The sequence below is a fragment of the Neopsephotus bourkii genome, unplaced genomic scaffold (genome assembly GCF_033783945.1).
Source record: "Neopsephotus bourkii isolate Nb327-2 ecotype Australia unplaced genomic scaffold, CSIRO-AGI_Nbou_v1 NB_107, whole genome shotgun sequence".
Classification (NCBI taxonomy): domain Eukaryota; kingdom Metazoa; phylum Chordata; class Aves; order Psittaciformes; family Psittacidae; genus Neopsephotus; species Neopsephotus bourkii.
Window position 1 is genome coordinate 719,529 of NW_026900624.1, and position 22,630 is coordinate 742,158.

The 22,630-nt window shown below is 36.2% G+C and overlaps 1 protein-coding gene across 10 annotated transcripts in view; it reads right to left on the reverse strand.

Moving 5' to 3' along the window:
- The window catches only part of ANKS1B (ankyrin repeat and sterile alpha motif domain containing 1B), a 425,238-nt gene that overhangs the window by 346,912 nt on the left and 55,696 nt on the right, over positions 1-22,630 (reverse strand). For 8 of the 10 annotated variants that reach the window (XM_061357113.1, XM_061357101.1, XM_061357080.1 and 5 more), the window contains exons 4-7: positions 18,391-18,687; positions 11,817-11,892; positions 8,983-9,084; positions 513-623 (exon numbers count right to left, since the gene is read on the reverse strand). In XM_061357113.1, the coding sequence (XP_061213097.1) occupies positions 513-623; positions 8,983-9,084; positions 11,817-11,892; positions 18,391-18,687 (586 nt within the window). Of the gene's footprint in view, positions 1-512; positions 624-8,982; positions 9,085-11,816; positions 11,893-18,390; positions 18,688-22,630 lie in introns of those variants that run through there. The other 2 variants (XM_061357107.1, XM_061357127.1) reach the window with 2 other exon arrangements.

The following is a 22,630-nucleotide window of genomic DNA, read 5'->3' on the forward strand; positions in this document are numbered from 1 at the left end:
ATGTGCACACAACAGTGATGGTCATGGTATATGCAAGATACGTTAGAAGAATAGAAACAGCAGCACACACATGATTTTTGAAAGAGTCATCCAAATGTAACACAATTGGAAGAGGTACTCACTGGGAAAGATAAAGATTCACTCTTTAACCTGAATGTGAACGATGCCTGCAGAGTATTTCAACAAATTTAGTATCCTTTGGTTTTACTTGATTATGAAATGTGTAAGGTCAGATAAATTAAAAAGATTTAAGATAAGTAATGTAACACATTGTAATCCATCAATGATTTGTCATTTCTGAGAATACAGTTCTTTGCTTTCCTGTATGACATGGATTACAGTGTGTGTAGTCAGGATAGGTAATCCATGGTGGAATAAAGCTTCTCAATATCAATAACTTTCTTAACCTCTCTTTTTCATTTTGTATGTTTGTATAAATGTGTCAGCAATATACTTTTAATATTAAAGAGAAGTTCAGTACAGCTTCTGGTTCACAGAGTATATGTATTTACTTTTAGCCTTTGGAGACGGAGAAACTTCTGGGGACAAAATGCAAGACTGATGTTCTGCGCATTCCAGTGGGCGCTCCTCTGAAATACTTGCATTTCCTGTTTCCATATATTCTGCAATTTAAAGATATACATACACTTAAACTCCTGAATTAAGGGGCTTATTGCAATTAAAATTATATTTGATACTTCATTTTTCATTAAACCTTTCTAGATTTTCATATTAAACCCTTGTAATTATTCATAAACACTACTGCAAGGTAATCATTTATTGGAAGCATTACAGAACATTATAATGGCCAGTCTTTTAATCTGCTGAAACCGCTACAAAAATCTCATTATAGGAGTAATGTGTTGCAACTATCCCTGTGTTTTTTCTGTCTCCTTGAAACACCTATGTAACTGTTCCATTTTATTATTATGGTTCAGTTTTCTTTGTTCTACATTTGTGAAGAGTTTTTAGCTAAAATATTCAGGATTCAGGTTCACAGTAAGTAGATATATTTATACTGCAAAGAAAAACAAATATTGTACTCGCAGCACACATATAGCACATGACAAAAAAAGAATGCAGTCTCAAAAAATTAGTTAAAACCAGCAGCCTAAAAAGCAGTATTCCTTTTGTGCTTTTCCTCCTTGAGAATTCCCTTGTTCCACCTTCATGATGATGTTTATAAAAGCAGGAAAACATGGAATGATGAACATGTTAAATTTCCACTTTATTACTATTATTTTTTGTGTGAATATATACATTATTTTCATGTGCCTTTGTACACAGGCTACCTCAATGGAACACCAAGACTTTAATGAATGTTATTATAGGACAAAAATAAAATTATAAATTAATTTATGCAACAGTGACACTCTTTTTCCCATCAGAGTGACCATTTCTCACTTCAGGCAGTTATACTACATCTGCAGTTTCTTGATTTTCTGAAGTTGCTTAAGGAAGTTCTTTCTGATACCAGATAGTAAACACAACAGTGCATGTTGCAACAAACACAAAAGTGAACGACAATAACTGCTTTCATCAATATCACACTGAAGGGCTAAACAGTTTTGGGGAAGCGAAATCTCACTCATTTAATTTCTACAGTCTACAACACACTTGTTTAGCTTGCTGTTATTCCTGATTAAATAACAATTCCCCAAACCCAAATACAATCTGTGATAAAATAGACATTTGAGAAAACGAAATTGGAAATGGCAGCAAACAGCATGCAGTTTCAGAATGCTTTGCAGGTTGTTGTTTGTTTTGTTGTTTGTATTTTGTCTTAAGAATGTATGATTTGAAAATGTCATTTACTAAGTTTGATGGTTGCAATGGTCCCCTGGATAATATGTCATACATTCCTTCACATGAAAATAGGCACTTAATTTTTTTGTCTAGTGCTGAAAACAAAGAAACAAAGATTAGCTCTAAGAGACCATAAGAAAACCAGCAGCATGACAAAATGTTCCAGAATGTTTTCCAGCCCTGTCAGCTATATTATTTGTTGAGTTAATGTGCAAGATGGAGGAGAACTAAAAAGGAAGCTAGACACAAAGAAAAAGGAACAATGCCTAGAAATGTTTGCTTTCTAGTTGTACAACTGTCAAGAAGCAACCCTAAACTGAAGTTCTACCAAGAGGGAGTCTTAAAATTACTGGATCAATACAGATATTACCAGAAAAGAAAATGCAGGGGAAATTGTGAAGGACTTTAACCTTGTTGTCCAATATTCATATAAGAACGAGCTTTTCAAACAATACTCTTTTTATTCTTTGACAGGCTCCACTTTCAGACCAATGCACTTTCCTGCTAAATGCTAGTACTGAGGAGGAAATCCCAAATTCAAATGAAGTTCCATAAATATTTATGCTAAAAACTGCAGAGCTCCTTCCAGAAAACCCTCTACAAAAAGCTCAGCACAAGGTATGGTGTATGAGTTTAAAACAGGCCAGCAGTGTGCCATCCTTGCAAGAGTGCAACACTTACAATATAGGACCTCAACTCCCAATTTGGTTTTGTGCTATTAAAAATTCTACCAGACACATAGGAGAGAAAAAAAGACATGGACTCTCTTGTGAGGGGCTTGTAGTCTAGGTAAATGTATACTTACCCATTATTTTTTATCAAAGAAACAGACAGAAAACAGGTGATTTATTTCAAAAGCCAAAGTACACACAAGTAGCAGATGCTTCCACCAGCAACCAAATTATATTCACCTGCAGCTGGCTAGAAATTCATCTTCAAAGCCTGCCCAAACTTATTGGCAAAGATGATACTGCTACCATCATCTGCTCTGACTATGGTGCACTTGAGAGACTGCTCTTGATTCTATCATTCTTCCTAAAAAAAATAAAGATAATTCACAAGAAAGCCAAGCTGAGTCAATTATACCACTTAATGACAAGAACAGCTTCTCCAGCTGTGATCTCATTGAGTTTAGAGAAAAGACTATCATCCTATGGTAGGGCAGAACAAAGGGCATGTGGGACATGGCCCAAGAGATTCTTACCACTTCCTAGCTTACTGTCATCCCGTTGATGTTTCAAAGACAGCCAGCATGACTAGTATGTAAGAGGTGAAGGGAGCATATGTTAATACACACTTCAGAGATGTCTCCTCACCATACTGTTTTGGGAAAAATTGAGTATTTTACTTCTGTTAAATCACAAGATTACCTTTGACTAAGGATTAATACTAAGAATCTCAATAACTGCATGCTTAGTAGCATTACAGTTACCAGATTTTGATATAGACCTCCTCAATCTAAAGTGACATGCATTAGAAAACATAATAGCAGAAAAGTTACCACACAGCACTGGGAATAAGATCAATGGGGAATATGAACCCAAGAAGATAACAAAGATAACAAGTACTACAAAGTTCAAAGAGTTGGAACTCCAGCTTTCTCAGTTTCGGTAACACCAGTTAGGCCAAAGCCAAGCAGAAAGGAAAGCGTTAACACATAAGCAGGGAAACACAGCTGCTCCCCACAGAGCTGCCAGAGGCAGGGAGATTAGCCATGAAGAGAAGATGGCCCAGCTCACCTCAGGCTGCTGCTGAGCTTCAGGGACACCAAAAGTTCAGGGTCTAGGGCTTTAACTTCAACTCCTCTGAGTCCTAATTCCTCAGTGAGGTGACTGGGTCAAGATTCTCGCTTTATTTATAAACCTTGGCTTTTAAAGTAATGGCTAAATTAGGTTCAGAGAACTTTTCACTTTTCCTTTTAATGGGAAAAAATATTTTTATTTTACTTTATTTTTTTTAGTTGAAGTATGAGTTCCTTTCCTTTTTGTTTTTTGTTGGCCATGCTATGGGGTGGATTTCCATACAATTCTTCCCTAAAGCAACCTTCCATAAAGGGGTCAAGGGACTTTACAAACTCTAAAAAAGCCAAATGTTATCAGACTAAAAATCTGAATGCTCACCTCTTCAAACAGAAGATTCTCCAAGTAACTAGATCAGAGGAATAATACTGGTTTGGAAACCACTCCCCTCCACAGGCAATGCCCCTGCAGGGGGATCCTTAACTCCTTCACTCTGTGTCTTCCTGAAGCCTAGCAACCTTCAGAGCACTCTCTGCCTTCCCAAAGGCTCTCCCAGAAAGTGTTTGACGATCCTGCAAATCCACTGAGTCCTGCCCCAACCCATGAGCTCTCTAAAAGCTCCTCCCAAAACAGCTGACTTGGTACCCTGGGAAGGAGCCCACCTGAGGCCTCATGGCCGAATTTCCCTCCTCTTTATAGCAGCAGCGGTTAAAGAAAACTAACTGGTAACTGCTATCCTCAGGTGTGCTAAGCTGACAGACTTGAGTTTAGATGGAGGCTGGGCTAGCTTCATGTGCTACCTGTCAGAGGATGATTCTAAATGACTCAAGTTTAACTCACTCCCAAAGAAACCAGGAATCACTAGATGTTTAAGTTAAAGGCACATAAGCTGACTTTTGTGCATTTGTTCAGCAAAGATAAATAGAAACAAGCACTGTAGTACTGCAATGATCCTGAAATAGGTAAGGGTGCAGCTAAACTTTCAGTCACCAAAACAACAGCAGTTAAACTGATTCAGAAATATAGTCAATACTTTAGAGCCTATAAAAGGAGCTGAGAAGTCCTCAGAAAAAAAAATAAATAAAGAGGGATTGAGATCCCAATTCTTTCACCCCACACAGCTGTAATTAAATCCTTCATTGGAAACCAACTCCACCTTTCCAGTGAAGCTTGCCTCCTGCACTCAAAAGAATGGCAGATCTATTTGTCCACAGGAAGAGAGGGAGAAAAAGAGAGAGTGAGAATACACAAAAGAAAACCATTGCTACTCCTACCAAAGCTATTTAAGCAGAGGGGTGAAGAAAGGAGTTCTGGTTCTACAGCTGCTTATGCATTTTCCATTTATGAATATTTCAGTAACACACACAAACAATGCTAGGTTCTTAAGCAGCTTGTGCACAAGAGAGAGGAAACAGCTTTCCATTACAACTCCATACAGTCTATGCAGCAGAGCTTATCATGCCTTCCCAGGGCTCATGTTATTTTTCATCTGTTTATCTACTATCTCGTTTTTTTTTCATAATAACAAGAATTCTGCTTCCAGAAATAGTAAAAGAGTGAGATTCTAACACAGAGCATAGTGGGCTGTAGGGAAAGAGCTTAAAGATGGTATAGCACGCACCTGCGTCACGTTCACATGTGCTAAAACTAAAACACAGCTGGTTGATTTAATTTTAGGCCTACTAGCCTTGGCAACATCCCTTTTATCTTCAATGCCTAATTATAAAGCCCTAAGTGCCAATACTGTTAACTGCTTCAGCACTGAATGCTGTTGTTTCAATACATCCATGAAATGGATCCAGTAGACTGGCCTTAGTTGGCACAGGATCCTCATTCTCTGTAATTTGAGAACATAATGCTTGAACAGCTATTTCTTCATTACCACATAAAGAATTTAAACTGTAATAAGCATTTTTAATGGAATTCATGCAACTCAGACCTGAGCAAGACACAGAAAGTGATGAGACATATATGAAAGACAATTTCATCTATAATTACCAGGCAGTAAAAAAACATTCAGGTGGCATACATCTTACTCAGCCTTTTTCATTTTGATCTTTAAAGCGATATTTTTATTTACTTTCCTTCTATCAGATAATGCATCATAATATTAAAAAAAAAAACACAACAAACAAACCAAAACAACCAACCAAACCCAGCAGGCTTTTCAAATACACACACAGAGAAACAATTGCAGAAACTTCAATTACTGTTTTCTCAGGATAGTGAGGAAAGATGTAAAGATCACAAAAACAATAGGATCACTTCTAAAGCCTCACCGGCAAAAAGTTTTGTTTCCTTTTAACCTATAGTCTCTAAAAAGGAGTTTTGTAAATATTCTTTAAAAAAGTGAGAGCACCAATAGAAACTTCTACTCACAATTCTGTTCTGGAGGCCTCATTCACAGGAAGCTACCAGTCCGGTAGCTTCTAGTGTCAGCTGAATGGATTTACTGCCTCCCTGAACTGCTTCTAGAGACATAAATTTCTTCTCCAGATAAGTTTCTGATAAATACCCTCAAAACCAACTCATTTTCTTTCAAATCTTTTCTTACAGCTCTGTTATACCTCTGCATATAAGACAGTACACTACCAATCAGGCCCACGAGGAATACCAGTCATGTTATTTCCTTGTCCATTTCTGACAGTCTTCTTATATGCATCTTTCAGCCTTTGTTTTATAGTTTGAAAGCTAATGTTTTGTTGCAGGAACAGATATTATTCTGTGTTACTATGAACTGTACAGCAACAATCATAAAAATGCAAGGGAGAAATGGTAAAAATTAATGAGAATGCTAGGCGATAAACTCTTACTCTATCCTGGCAACAATGTGAAAAAATCAGTTCAATTCCATTGTACTGCATAAAGAACAAAAATTAGAAAGAAACTTACAAAATCTAGTCAGTAGCTGTCTGACACCAATAATTTAATATCTTTTTCATGTAAGTCTACATGAAGAGACATATAAGCTTCTCTAGAAAATCATCTGAAGACAGAAGCTTTAACAGGAATGTTTCTGGAAGCCACTAACTGTCTCGGCAACTGCCCTTTCTTTGCATGGAACTTATTACACACTGAAGTCAAATTCATTTACAGTATATTCAGGTTACCCAAAATCCCAGTGCTTCACTGATATTACAGCTACGACAGGATAAATGCCCACACTTCAGTGAAAAGTATATTCAACTGGCTTTTTAGAGGAGGGTAGGTCTACTGTATCATCAGCAGCGTTAAATCCTGCAACAGTTCAAACAACCTTTGATGGTTAAAGCTTCAGTAAACCCTTTGCCTGATGAAAAACAATCTCAGTGGGTTTCACAAGGGAGTTATATAGGGGCTCCTCAGGTTGTTTTAAAACTCAGAATGGAATCCTTGTAAATATTTTTCTTCCTTACACATCAGTTCTGACCAAGGCAGACAGAGCAAAAAAAAAGCTGCTCATTACAAGCACAGTTTTGTCATACTACCATGAGCTAAAACTACTAAGTAGTCTTTACATTTTCAAGGCATACATGTGAAAAAGATTGCATTTAAAAGCACCAAAAAGCCTTGAAATTGATGTATTTCTGTTTTATGGTAAAAACTAAGGGCAGGTACTGATCCATCAACATGAAAAACCCTGAAGAGCGTTTGGGCACTATATTTTTCATAGGATAAGGGTACTTTGAAGCAACTTTGTTTATCAGTGGGATTAAGACTGCAAAATTATCACACTAAGGAGGAAATGGCACAATACAGAATTATTAAAATGAAAGCTAGTTTAGTTGGTGGTGGGACACTATAATGTATCTTAGATTATTATCTGAAGGATCATTGATTTGGATGTCCAAGAAAGCGGAAGCTCTGATTGATCCCTTTCCTGCCACTGAAGAAGATTCAGTATGATATTAACCCTCTTTTCCTTTACATAGTCGTATGTTCAGTGAGGACAGTGAGCCTATGTTAAGTGAGGCTGAAGTTTCACCATATAGCCTGAGTCAGATTATGAGCTCCGTTCTGTTGACAGCAGAAGTCTTACTTCCCTCACCCGTTATCTTCCTCTCCGCTTTTTAATGCACATTTCTGCCAGTTACCTGGGACAGAGCTAATTCTGGGACCTGAATCACATAGGAGGCAAGTTCATTAAAACAAATGTATATTTATATTATCATAATAATATTTTTATTATTGTTACATAATATTAAAAAGTTTCATGAACAGTTAACTACTGTTTTATGAACTGAATCAGATCACTTTAAAATCTCCTGGAAGCAGGGAATATGGAAGGGAACTGTGTAGCTGCAAGTAGTGGAAGAGGAAGGTGGGGAATGGGGGAAAGGGAAAAAGAAAATAGAAAGGAATGAGAGAGGGAGACCTCAAGCCAAGCTGTTAATTCAGTTCAGCTATAACATAAATCTGGTCCTTAAGAGATTATCTCTCCTCCAGTCTGCAAAATTTTCATTATGCTTATAGGAGCTATATATCGTCAGTCCATCATCTCACTGGAAAACTTTACAGAAGCTGGTTAACAAGTTAGAAAGTTATTCAGAAAAGAAAACCTGAAGGACACATTGGGGCCACATGACCTCATTTTCTCCAGGAAATATTCTTATGAAATACAGTTACATGGGAGACTGAAGCATAAGCTAGTTCATATGTAGAACCAATGATGAACTGATTAAAATGGCTTATTTAAAGATGAGAATAACCAATACAGGTGGAGGTTCAGCAATGACACCTGCAGGGAACTCATCTGTCGAACACAGTTAATGAAAGACTAATCCAAAAATGCAGAGAACCAATTCTATAGAAGGAACAATTTTAACACTGAGTTATGTATTAGCTCATGTTTCACCACTTTACTTCCATCTTTTATAGTAACAAATTTAAGTAAGCAGTGGACTTCAATCAGTCTTGACACCATGAACGCAAGATGAGGAATAAGATCAAATGTATGTACAACAAAATGGTATTATTTTTGCTATAATGATGAGTTACTGCCTGTTTGGTCTTGGGTGTGTGTGTGCTTATTTATTTTGTTTAAGAAAAAAATAAACATTAAAAAAAGAATTTTTTTGAAACTTTGCCATCATCTTTCAGTCATAGTTGTGATTTATGAACAAATCAAGCATTTCAATTTCAGTTTACCATTACAATTTAATGGAACTGCAGTGAAATACATTATGTGATTTTGTAATGAAGAATGTACAAAGGATAACTATGTGACACACAGTGCTAGTGTCTATTGTCCAAAAAAAAGAAAGCATTTACTATGAAATTCAGGTATTCAACCACTTATTGTTGTGTATCTAGCAAACAATAATTTTGTCCTTTTAGTTCAAACTATACTCTTTTGTGTAACAAAATATTTAAAGATTAGAAATTACCATAAACCTTAATATTCATCCACCCTATTCTGATTTGTCTCTAAAAAAATGTATAACTGAACATGACTTACCTTGAAGAAGAGCCGCAATTTGGAGTGACTGCTGAGATGGATGTTCTTTCAGAATATCTAAAACGGTTCTACCCAAACTGTCCTTTATGTTGGTATCAATTCCTGAAAAAGAAAATGATCTGTGGTGGAATTTTTAACCCCAAGTATTTTGGATTATAAATATGGTTTATCAGACTCAATTATCTGGCAAATTGAATGCAAGCAGTAACAGATTAACAGCTGTGTTACTGTTGAAGTACAGCATCCATTTCTGCTTAAAGCTTGAGCAGCCTAAAATTCACATGCTGACATCGACTGTTATGTTTCACATGTAATTCATGGGGATATAAAGTAAGCTTCTTAACTAAATATTGGATTATTCTAACTGTTCTAAAGAAACAGCCATCCTGAAAATATTTTATAAAATCAAAAAAATTCTCTGAATGTTTTTCCTACATTCCTGAATTCTAATTCTCTCCAAAGTGCTCTGATTCACAGGGGATTTTCTAGTCCATAGTAACAATATGTGTTTTGAGAACAATACTGAAGAAATTATTAACCTTCAGAGTTTTGTACTTCACAGTGAAAAGCATGAAATTCACGTGCTGGGCAGACTGAAATGATCGTATGCAGTAAAACGGCTTTATGAGCAGCTGGAGCATTTCCAACTGTTCAGACTTTTGATAAAGTAATAGTTTGGCACAAACTGTGAACATAACCTTAAGCAAGTTTGAGGCTTACTCCAGGTAGGTCTCAAAGAACCTGTTGTACATGACAGTGCATGCTCTCCACCCTAGTTTTGTAGGGACTACTTTGGAAATGTTTGCCTTATGGCAGAAGACTGATAGTTTTGGTTGTAGTTTCAAAGTTTGGATGTGCTTTCATAAAAAGTAAAGAATGAGAATCTTCTTGGGACACTGAACAGAGGAAATCAGGGGAAGCAGGATCTCTGAGGACATTCTGATTGCGTGGAAGGATTTCTGTACTCACCAGAAAAGGTTGCAGCACTTGTAATTTCCTAACCTGATGGTGAGTTTCCTAATTTGTTTTGTGAGAAAGAGATACTTATTTTCTCACTGAAAGGAAAATTAAAATACTGCTGGGCTAATTAGCAGCAGCAGCTGATTTTCAGAGGCCAGACACAGCAACTTACACCTTGCCTTTGCAGTAGCTACTTAAAACATCTTCCAAGTTGTGTTTGTTTGTTTTGTTTTTTTTTTTTTTTGAAGCAGAACGAGAGAATATGGGATTTTTAGGTAGAAAAGGTAGAAGGTGGGAAGTGTTGCAGAAGTGCAGAGCATCTGGTGTTGAAGGAGTTCACAGTGAGGACTCTCCACTGTCTTGTACAATTCCACTGTGGCAGATAATGTGTAGTAATCTATAAAAGGTAGTCTTTATTTGTGCTCAAACATAGGCTCTTCCTATATTTGTGTGATGTTCTCGAGTCCTTCCTCTTTTAGGTGAATTAATATAGAAAGGCCCTCCCTTTCTGAGGGCAGCTAGAGATCCCCTTCTGCCTCCTTCTTACTCATCCAAAAAGGAAAGCATCTTGGAAGAACCTCTTTTTTTCTGAAAACAGATCTCAGACCACGTATACACTAGCTGAGATTCAGATGAGCTGTGAATAAGTCATACCTTCTTATATAATAACCCCACAAGCACTGAAAATAAAGATCAACGATATCGCTCAGTGTAATTGAAGTTCACATATCAGGGAAGTAATTTCTAGATATTTTCACTTTCTTTGGTCTTCATTTATCTGAGAAGACAGTTGTTTAGATGAGTAATTTACCTGCGATGATTCTGAAATTCTTATCATGTAGTAGATGGGTTTGTTGAACTCTATATATATCCTTGTTCTCCTGTCATTTCTGGACAAATGCATTTCTTAGAGACACAGTGCCTTCCCCTTTCTTCACAAGCACTCAGAGTTTATCCAGGCAATAGAGCAAGCAGGATGGTGTGTTTATTAAGAATAGCTAAGTGAACAAAATAATTGTGAACATGAGTCTTCTGGCCTCTAGATCAAATATTCTTGGCTGTCTTTCAGAGCAAATAACAACATTTTACATACCCATTTTGTTCTCAGAATACAGAGGCATACACTGAGTCATATATGGAGTTTCTCAGTCTTAGTGAAAATATTCCTTTTGTTCTCTGTGTATAGTAATTTCTTATTCTAAAAGAACACTCTTTTAAGGAAAGATACATGTGATTAGATTTGCAAAGACTGAGAAAGGCAACAGTAATTTGTATAACTTGGAATACTGTGTATAGTTCTGGTGTCCTCAACATAAAAAGGACATGGAACTGTTGGAGCAGGTCCAGAGAAGGGCCACGAGGATGATCAGGGGACTGGAGCACCTCCTATATGAAAATAGGCTGAGAAAGTTGAGGCTGTTCACCCTGGAGAAGAGAAGGCTGCATGGAGACCTCACAGCAGCCTTCTGGTATCTGAAGGGGGCTTATAAGGATGCTGGGGAGGGACTCTTCATTAGGGACTGTAGTGGTAGGACAAGGGGTAACGGGTTAAAACTTAAACAGGGGAAGTTTAGATTGGATATAAGGAAGAAGTTTTTTACTGTAAGGGTGGTGAGGCCCTGGAATGGGTTGCCCAGGGAGGTTGTGAATGCTCCATCCCTGGTGGTGTTCAAGGCCAGGTTGGACAGAGCCTTGGGTGACAGGGTTTAATGTGAGGTGTCCCTGCCTATGGCAGGAGGGTTGGAACTTTATGATCTTAAGGTCCTTCCCAACCGTAACTATTCTATGATTCTATAATCAAAACTTGCCAAGGCACATGCCAGTTCAGGAATATTAAGTATATTTGTTCAGTGTTTCCTGTAAATCAGATTTACCTGTTTCAAGCAAAATGCGTACTACCTCCACCTTTCCAAATAGGGCTGCTTCATGTAGTGCACTCCCTTTTTCTGTCTAGGAAAAAAAAAATTGTGACACTTAAAATGCAAATTAAAATACCAATGAATAATTTTGAAAAGAATGCATTTAGAAAAGAAGTATTTATTTTCCCCTCTATTTTATCTACACATAAAAAAACATTGAATGGGCAAGAACAAATGCTACTATAATTTTTATTATTATTATTCATGATAACAACATAAACGTTGTCAGTTCTACTATAAAAATTTCTAACTATATAAGAAGATATATTAGGAATGTAATACAACTTCCAGTCAGCAAGCCTTTGTTGGTGAAAAATTTCTAAACTCCTATTCTAGACAGTGAAAACCTAGTCAATACCGTCAGTGGAACATAGCTGTCAGCAGTTAGACAGTTTACATGTGGACATCTACACTTAGGTGTTTTAATCTGAAATCGGACCACACCCTAGAAGGTCAATTGCATGGTGACAGATGCCCTAAGATATCCCACTTGATGTCCAGCTGATGTTCCAGTTCATGCTCACAGTTGATCTGCAGCACATCTGCTCCATACAGATATCTTGGATACCCTAAGGCACCTCCAACAGCATCAGATGCCTATGTTTTGATCATTTAAATTCTACTTTAGATGTCTTTGAACCTAATTTTTCAGATTTCTGTGATACACAATTTTTTATGAATGAACTTTTTCTCAAGTAAAATTTACAGCTTTGAAAAACAAATTACCTCTCTTAACACGCTACTCTTCTTAGTATTTTATACTGCTGTTACTGAAAAATCTGAACGGAATGCCTTTCCATACAATAGCATCAGCATCAGCTGTCCTGGGTTCAGCAGTAGCTGAACACTATTAGAAGCACTACTAGAGGTCATTGAATCCCCAGCTGAACTACCTTACCCCACCCCCCCCCACCCCCCCCATTATAGAAAATTAGATTTTGAGAGGGTTTTATTTGTGGTCAAATGAGAAAAAAAAAAACTATGGAAATTAACTCCCAAATAAAATAGTGATTCATTTTTTATTAGTTGTATCAGAATGCACAACTGTTAACAGCCATGCAATGAATGACAGGATATCTAGAAGTAATCAGAAAAACTGAGATGGGTGTCCAGTTCTGGGCTCCCCAGTACAAGATAGATAAGGAGCTAGAGGAGGGAGCCACTAAGAAGATTAAGAGACTGAAGCATCACTCCTCCAAGGAAAGGCTGAGAGAGATGGGACTCTTTAGCCTAGACAAAAGAAGGCTTACAGGGGATCTCATCAATTGTGGTGGTGTCCAGTGACAGAAGTAATAGCAAAAACCTGGAACATAGGAAATTCTGTTTGAACTTAAGGAAACATTTTGTGCTGTGCAGGTAACTGAGTACTGGTACAGGTTGTTCAGGAAGGTTGCAGAATCTCACCCCTTGGATATTCAAAAGCTGCCTGGACGTGGTCCTGGCAACCTGTTGTAGTTGACCCTGCTTGAACAGGGCAGTTGCACAAGATGACCTCCATAGTTCCCATCCAACCTCAACCATTGTGTGATTCTGCCTGGGATAATAATCAGTGATGTATACAACAATTAAATCCACGGAGGTTCAGATGTTATAGAAGTCCTGAGTACTAAATTTTAGTCCAACTGAGGATGAACTGCAGAGATAGAGACCAGCTGCACCTTGACTAAAGTTATAGAGATAATTCTGTATTAAGAAGGGACCTTTTCTAATGGAAAAATGGACATTAGTGAAAACAGCTATCTAGAATCCATTGATGTGGCATCATCTGTGACTGAGAAAGACTAATGTTCTGTCATGCTGAATCATAATCTCTGAGGACAAGAAAGAGGATCTGTCCTCAGACTCCTCAGTAAAGGAGTAGATAAGATCCTGATATGATTGCCAGAACTGGCAGCAGTCCTCTCTATTGATTAAAATTCCCCACTGGAGGAAAGGCAAGTAATATCTTCCTTGGTGAAAACATACATCTCATAAGAAATAAAATGAAAACATGAGAAGAGGAAATTTCCTGTAGATGTCAAAGGAAAACAAGTCTATCTGGGGCAACTTCAGATCCAGAACCAAAGTTTTGTTATGCATATAAAGGGAATAGAGCCACCTATATATGTAATTCATAGTGCTGGGACAGGAAGCCAAAGCCAAATGCCAATTTTTTCATTATACTTTCTCACTTTTTGGTCTGTTCTACTGTGATATTTCCTGACATATCTGAACATGACTCTGAAATGCTTTACAGGCATGCTGCAGTGTCCTGAATTCTGGGGCAGTCTTTGCTTTATTAGTACAAGCTATCAGACAATGCTAATGAATGCCATATTCCAGAAATAAGACATATATTACAAACTGTTTGAAAGAGGATTTTGAAAGTCACGCCATATAAACACTGGAACTATTTGTCCACTATATAGGTGATTTTCTGAGTAAAAAGGGAAATATTGCAATGAAACTAAACTAAACTAAGTCTGGGAATATGGAGATTTAAAGTACACTTGTAAGATGCAGTTGTGCCATTCTGCATGAGATGTCACGAAGATGAATGCTGACATAAATCTTAAAAGCCCTAGGCAGAATTTCATGGTAATAGCAAATAACTAACTACTGAATCAGATTCCTCGACCCAAAAGCTGTCCAGAAGGCAGAAATGTCCTTGTTACCAGAGAATTCAGTTACCAAACTCCACTAACATAGGAAAAATGCTGAGCCTTAGGATGAACAGGGTCAAGAGAAACTCGGAGGACTGGCTGACTAGCTATATACCTCTTTGTAAATGCACATGTGGCCTACTACTTGAAGGCAGAAATAAGGTTGGGTTTTATTGTGGATTTGTTTCTGGTTCAAAAGAGCATACACAAATTGGAATGATTCAAAAATGTAGTTGCAAATAATATCTATATACTATTTAAGATGTGCTAGAGTTTTCGAGTAGAATTTTTTACTTCTAATGGTGTACTTATGTGCTCTTGTCTATGCTACAGGAAGCAAACTTAAGATTTATAGACAATATTCACTTCTTTACTTCCTGAAGCTTTCATTGTCTTGGATCATATTTTCCTGGCAAAGTGAACACTACCATTGAACTTGGAAATTCTTTCACAGTGATATTTAATGGAAAAAAAATGCTGTTATTTCTTGATTAATAATGAGCTAAAGTCTGCTTGAGTTTGCACCAAAGGATTAGATATTGGTTCCCTGGTATAAGTTTTCTGTATATAAAATATACAGAACTACAGCTCAAATTGTGCCACCAGTCCTTGCCTCAAGTAGCTTACAGCTAAATACAGGTACAATGTCACAGCTGGACACACAAAGCAAGCAAGGATAGAAGGACATTGTCAGTAGGGACACCAGGATACACGAGTCAACTTGGTGTACAATTTGCAGGCTCACATAAAAGCATCAAGGGTTTTATTAATCGGAGATTTTTTAACCATGTAAATATGCAAGACCCTGTAATTAGGTCACTTGTCCTTTTTCATAGGCAGTTTACTATAGTTTTGATATGGATTTCAGACATAATCTGAAGGATGGCATGTTAGCTTTGCAAATTGATTCATGGAATATCCTTTGTACATAGTGACAGCAAAAAGGAAGCTGCATAGCTTTTTGCAGAAGAACTACAGTGACAAGCAATGGAAATTGCCATCATTAAGGGAACAGATGGGAAAGGAAAATAGGGATAGATGAAAGCTGGACAAGCAGAAGAGGCCAAGTATTTAAAATATTTACAATTATAAAATTACTGTTTACATGAAACACACTGAACTGTGCAGTATCTTATGTTACTGAGGGCCCAAAATCTATCACTCACCCAAAACCTGTGTATTTTTCATATGTTTCAATTTAAATGAAAACTTCAAAGCATAAAGAGATGAAGCAGATTTGTATTGCCCACTTCTAAATAATTTCAGATTGAAGGATATTGGATAGACCTGGGAAATGAATAAAATGTGTGATTAATTCAATAAAAAATTAAATGGTGTTTTTTATTAGTCCAAATATTTGCTATGATTAAAAGTGCTCAGGAAGTACAGAAGGCAAAGATAACATGGCTAAAGTAAACTTCCCATTTAAACAAATAAATATGTACAATTACAGAGTAATAGCAGATAGGCTACTTCTATAATTGTCTCTCAACATTCTGAGAGCTCTTTACCACTGATAATCTGAATTTATTTAATGTGTATGAATGTGTACGATTTTATTTACCACATGGGCTTGTACTTTGCATATTACTCTTTCCCAGTCAGTGATGCAGAGCAATTTAATTAACATTAAAAGAGCTGAGTTCAGTTTTAAGTAACAGGCTGATATTGTATGCTCTGCTTACTTTAATAAGCTTCCAGTAATCATCAATAAAGAATTTTTCAGAGATTATAGAAGTAATAATCTAATAATATGTGCAAAGGCAACTTGCCAGTATGCTAAGATGCTGAATGAAAAGGAACATAGTGATGGAGAATATTTATATTGGTGAGAAAATAAATAAATTGTATGGCAAGTAGGACAAACACAGAAGAAACAAGATTACCCAGTGGGGGAAAAAATCCTAAGAATGACAAAGAAAAATAAAAATATAAATTACTTAAATAATATTTTTTTTAAAAAAAGGTCCTAGAATTTTAGTGCTGATGGCAAACAGATGATCAGCAGTAAAAGAATCTCATATTTCTTAAGAGAAGACTATAAAATTTGCAGCCACTGTAGTTTTGTAGACCAGGGAAAAATTTTTGGTGTAACTATAGATAGAAATGGTTTAGGAGAATTCACAGTAGTGCTAAAATAAACTTGATTACATAAGAGGAAGAACACATTTCATAAAAGAATTGTGTAATATTCAACCCCCATGTAACTGTCAGTTTGTAAGCTGCCATAACAAACACTATTTTTCTTCAATTATTCCATTTCTTAAGTATCAATTCAGGCACCAGCTTCTTTCTGACTTTTTGCTCATTCAATTGCTAAATAGAAGATAAATTATACATTCAGAAACATGTACTGAAGGCTTCTGTTGTGTGTTACTTTAGCATTAAACTTTTCTGAATTACTGAAGATGTAGTAATAGTAAAGGACAACTGAAACAAAAGAGCTGCTTGTATTAATCTTTCAAAGTGTATCACTTTCTGGTAAAGAAAATCAAAAGCAAATTAAATTGGAAGCATAATGGTAAGCAGCTACACAGGTAGGCAAACCCCTGGAAAAAAAAGTATTTCAGTTTGAAATATTTCAAAGCAGTGACAACTCTAACCCAAAAGATACGAGAGCTAATAAAAGTAGCAAAACAATTTTACCATGTTTTCATTCTGAAGGCATTTGAGTTTATCCATTTTTAATTTTCTGGTTTGTCTTTTTTTTTTTTTTTTTTTTTTTTTAATTTATCTTTCCTTTCTCACTTTACATTCCTTTTCTCAAAAGTTGAAAATTGTGACCTTGATGGAAGAATCCAGAAATAACAAAAATGCATGTAATCCAGGTACAAACCTTCTATATAAAAGGGAATTATGTGTACAAAGTTGCCAGATTAAATGTACCTAACACATAACATTATTTTAAGATTTAGTCAAATTTCAGGCAAGGGTCACAAGATTTATTAAGTCATCTATTGGTAATGAATGCCTGAATGTGAGTCCAAAAGTAGATTTAATTATGTTTGGTTAGTTGGTTTGTCTGAAAATATGTATAAAAGCTGAAACAACCTTAATTCAAAACATATTATATATACCCAGACAGCAAGAAGGCTACTTTAAATCTGAAGACAAAATGTACTTTAATTTCAAATTCAGTGCTGTCAGTCAAATCAAGAGAAATTTTAAGACTGAGGCAAGACTTCACACATAACAGAATTGTGTCCTCTGTAGTTAAAAGGCTTGGACACTTTCCACTACAAAGGATTGGACAAAAAAAAATTACTGCTGCTATAACTCGTATCTGTTCCAATCTATGTCTACTTAAAGTTACCCCTTTTACACCAGTATAACTTACTATGCATTGAACTAGACGCACCAAACAGCTAACAGGTTGGAGTCAGTAGCTGCAAGAGTGTATTGCTATAGAATTTTCTTTTAGATTTAAACAGGTGTTTAGAAAAGCAGAAAATCAAAGTTTTGGAAAATGATTCCTCAGTCAAAAGTTGTTTCAGTTTGCTATGACCATTTAGAGCCATAGCTTTAGCACATCAGCTTAGGATCATTAAAGCCAACCTTGTAAACAAAAATATATATATATAGACACCTATATAAATGATGGATATGATTTGTATATCCACCTGTCTCAAGACAATGTTAAAATATATACTCAGTTTTGAAGACATGTATGTTTCTTGAGTTATCCCTTCAAACACATCATGTGGGTTTGGAAAGAATAAATCTGTATTACATATCACCTGCAGCATTTCTAATAAAGTAAATGAAAGCGTATTTTAAAAGAAAAAATGTAAGAAGTTATTGAGTCATATTCTAATGATACATGAAAGCAAGGAAAGAAACTAAAAAATGAGGAAAGGAAGAAGGGAAGAAAGCAATTACACACTAACTTGGCAGCTGACATCCATCCCAGCCTCGAGAAGCACCTGTACAACAGCTTTGTGGCCATTACGTGCAGCAAGATGCAAAGGGGTGTGTTTTCTTGTATTGCAGTTCATCAGGTTTGGATATGCTTTGATGATCATTTTTACAACACGTAGACGTCCATAGAGCGCTGCCAGATCCAGAGGTGTTTCTAGTTTGTTGTTCCTTATTGTAGGGTCTGTTAGCTCTTCTAACAGAACAGCAACTACTTCCGAATGACCATATTGAGCTGCACAATGCAGCGCTGTTTCATTTTCATTATTCTGTTAAAACAAAACAAAAGCTTCAGAAATTCATGTTTAATTACACAATAGAATTGCTCAGCTTCTATAAATTGTCTCCATGAGATCACTACAGACAGGGTTTGCAATATAATGTATGGTAATGTATGTTAAATGCTTCAGAATTATTCCACTAAAATTTTACTAATAATACATCAATGCTTCAGCTTTGTAGCTCTCCAGTAGACTTGGTCCCTCTATGTCCACACTGTTCCAAATCCATCTTTAACAACCTGCCCCCAAAACCCTCGTTGTTCATGATATGCCGAAATCTGTAACCCTTCTTGATTCAACTGTTCTTGAAATCATAGTTGAGTCCTCCTCTTAGAAATACTCTGACACTTAAGTCTCTATTCTCAGTTTAACTGCTACTAAGGAGAAAAATAACTGTTACAACTGAACCCAGGACACAGCTTTTAAATCATAGCAGTTTGTTATTGGGGTTGTGAAATTACAGAGGAAAACTGTATAATGAAAATGTATTAGGCACAAGGCTGGTTTCATACATCACTATAAGTTTCTATCAAGACAACAATCAAAGCATGAAGTAAGCAAATAACAACTGTAGATATCAGAAAGACAGCACATCACATAAGCAGCTAGCTTTCTCAGAGCTCCAGGGAGATGTATGTGTGTGTTTTATATCATATGAGTATTTGTAAGCTGTGAATTGTATAAGTTTTTATATTACAAAGTGATGCTCCCCAAGTTCTTCCCCAAACAGTATTTAATGATCTTAAATAAATATTGAGAATAAGCAGTATCTTATTTAATTGTTCTCTTCCAGTTCTGCCTGTATACTTATAATCCCAAACAGACAAATAATTTCAGGCTGAGAGGAAGAAAAATTATTTATAGAGTTCCCTGAATTTTATATACCATTTATATTATTAATATATCTTATGTAGGCTCTATGAAGACTTAAGCTAGACACTATAAATTTTAAGATTGTGTACATTCAATGCTTCTTCTGATATATGATTTATAAAAAGTTGGGACAGTTTTGAAAATGTTGTCTAAGTAGAAAGCCAGTAAGCTAATGTAACATAAAGAAATCAAAAATTAATGGAAATTCACAAAAGATACTAAAGAAGGCTAGAAATATAATTCTAAAGCAATGAGATAAATCCAAACCCATAGGCTTTATTTCTCAATGAAATAACTGAATAAAGATCTGGGGACAGAGAACTGAAAGTAGAAAAAAAAGCTTTGTCTTTTGCAAGACAGGGTGAGAAAATTGGAGAAATGAGGCTCTGGCCTCTTACTCAAAAGCTAGCTAGAAAAAGAAAATTCATGTTGCATGATAATATCTAGAAAGGTGAAAAGGGGGACAACTTTTTTCTTTCTAGTAACAATGTTTCTAATTCTGTAATCAAGAACTAAATTATTGGGTTTGTGGTTGTAATAACACTGTTGTCAATTTTATCTCATCTTGTAATTTAAAATGACTCAGATGAACCTTGGAGACAGAAGAGACAGATCAATACATTCAGATAAATTTAATGTTGCAGATAAAGTCTTCAGGTGTCTGCAAAACCACACAAGATCCCAGAGACTGGAATGTGTTTCCTGCTAAACTGCGAGACAGAAGCTGGAGAAGAGCCAGGTAGAAAACTGATAAGTTTCAATTGGCAGACATGGCTTGATGACTAGTAATCCGCGAGCATTATTTAGACCACCACGTGGTCTTTCTCCATTACATAAACCATAAATTCAGGTTAAAATATGTCCTATCACAATACTGCATGGAGGCAATGTTCTACCTCTGATATGCTTTTTATGTATTCCAGTGTCTCTTAGCATATCCTCTATACAAGACTGGGAATTTTTTTATCTATGATTCTACACCCAAAATTTCAGCCACAAGTATAGACACAGATGACAAGCATAGAATCATAGAATAGTTAGGGTTGGAAAGGACCTTAAGATCATCAAGTTCCAACTCCCCTGCCATAGGCAGGGACAGCTACCACTAAACTATGTCACCCAAGGCCCTGTCCAACCTGCCCTTGAACACTGCCAGGGATGGAGCATTTACCAGTTCTTTGGGCAACCTTTTCCAGTGCCTCACCACCCTCACAGTAAAGAACTTCTTCCTTATATCTAACCTGAACTTCCCCTGTTTACTTTTAAGCCCATCACCCCTTGTCCTATCACTACAGTCCCTAATGAAGAGTCCCTCCCCAGCATCCCTATAGGCCCCCTTCAGATACTGGAAGGCTGCTGTGAGGTCTCCATGCAGCCTTCTCTTCTCCAGGCTGAACAGCCCCAACTTTCTCAGCCTGTCTTCATACGGGAGGTGCTCCAGTCCCTTCATCATCCTCGTGGCCCTTCTCTGGACTTGTTCCAAGATTTCCACATCCTTTTTATGCTGAGGAGACCAGAACTGCACACAATACTCCAGGTGAGGTCTCACAAGAGCAGAGTAGAGGGGCAGGATCACCTCCTTCGACTTTCTGGTCACACTCCTTTTGATGCGGCCCAGGATACAGTTGGCTTTCTGGGCCAATTTATTTTTAGATTTTCAAAAGCTCATGGACAGAACTCTAGAGATGAACAGCCAATTGCAGTCTAATTTTGTGTACAGTTCCCACAATTAAGTATGAAAATCAGATAATTGCACATAAAATGACCAATTATGGTAATCTGTGTCTACAGTTACTGTATTTACATATCTGATGGAAATAGTTACCCAAAAATATTAGATGTATAACTATATCCACATTCTATGAGGTAAACAGAAAAATAGAGATTTATTATACAATTGTCAAATAGTTCTATATATACAGTATCTGGTAATGTTTCAATGTTTTAGCATTTCTTGGTATCATATGAACTATGTGGAATCTTAGTTTAATCTGGAATCATAGTTTAAAAGTATTCTGATTTAATATTCAAAGCGACATAAAAATTCAATCAACTACAGCTTTTTTCTCAAAATGTGGTGACTGGCCAAAATTTCAGCCACAGGTATAGACACGTAGAGACCAACCAATTCGAATCACTGCTGTTGTGATGAAAACCAAACCTTTCTCCCTCTAAATAAAGGTTATCCAGATGAATTTTCACGCAAAAAAAAAAAAAAAAGAAAAAGAAAAAAACAAAAAAGTATATTTCGAAAGAGAATGGTGCATAGAAGCATCTATAAATCTGAGCAAAATGTTATTATTTTCAAATCAATATTGCTGAACATTCTTGCATAGCTCATTTCTTTGCACTTGCTAAATGAAAGCTGTATTTCAGTTAATGACAAATCAAAATGATTCAAAATTAAAAAGAACTAGGCATCACTGAAATACAATAGAAGAATCCAACCTGGACAAACACGATATTTAAGTTACCCACACATATGCAGGTCAGAAGCAGCACTGGATATATTGTGCTATCAAAGCTGAGAGGTACTACCTAATTAAAAATTAATAAAACAACCTTTGCTCTTTAAAATGTAAATTAATCAACCCAATTCAGGTATAAAAGACAATGATTTTTAACCTTCAAAGACAGAATTAAAACTTATTTAAATGCCCTCTAAATTTATCCACTTTGACAATTTAATACTACTGACATAAAATAATTCAACTTGGAAGCAAGAAGTTTTACTGAGAAGAGATTATACAGTTTTTTAAGTAGGTTTTGACACAGTCTGCCATCTTCAAGCTTAGCAAAGGAGGGAATGCCTACCAGATAGACACAGTTGGTTCAGCAATCCCAGATACCCCTAAGATGGAGGATGCTATAGCAGTGTATTTCATGGACTGGAAGAAATATTTTAAGAGATAGAAGTTGTTATTTGCAACAGAAATTTAATAAAACTTAAATTATTTTACTTAAACTAGAAATCTCAGTTGTAAGAAGAGAAATACTCATAACATAGTTGGACATTTCCCCTTCTAGACCTACTATGTTTCTTTATGTTTCTTCTTCA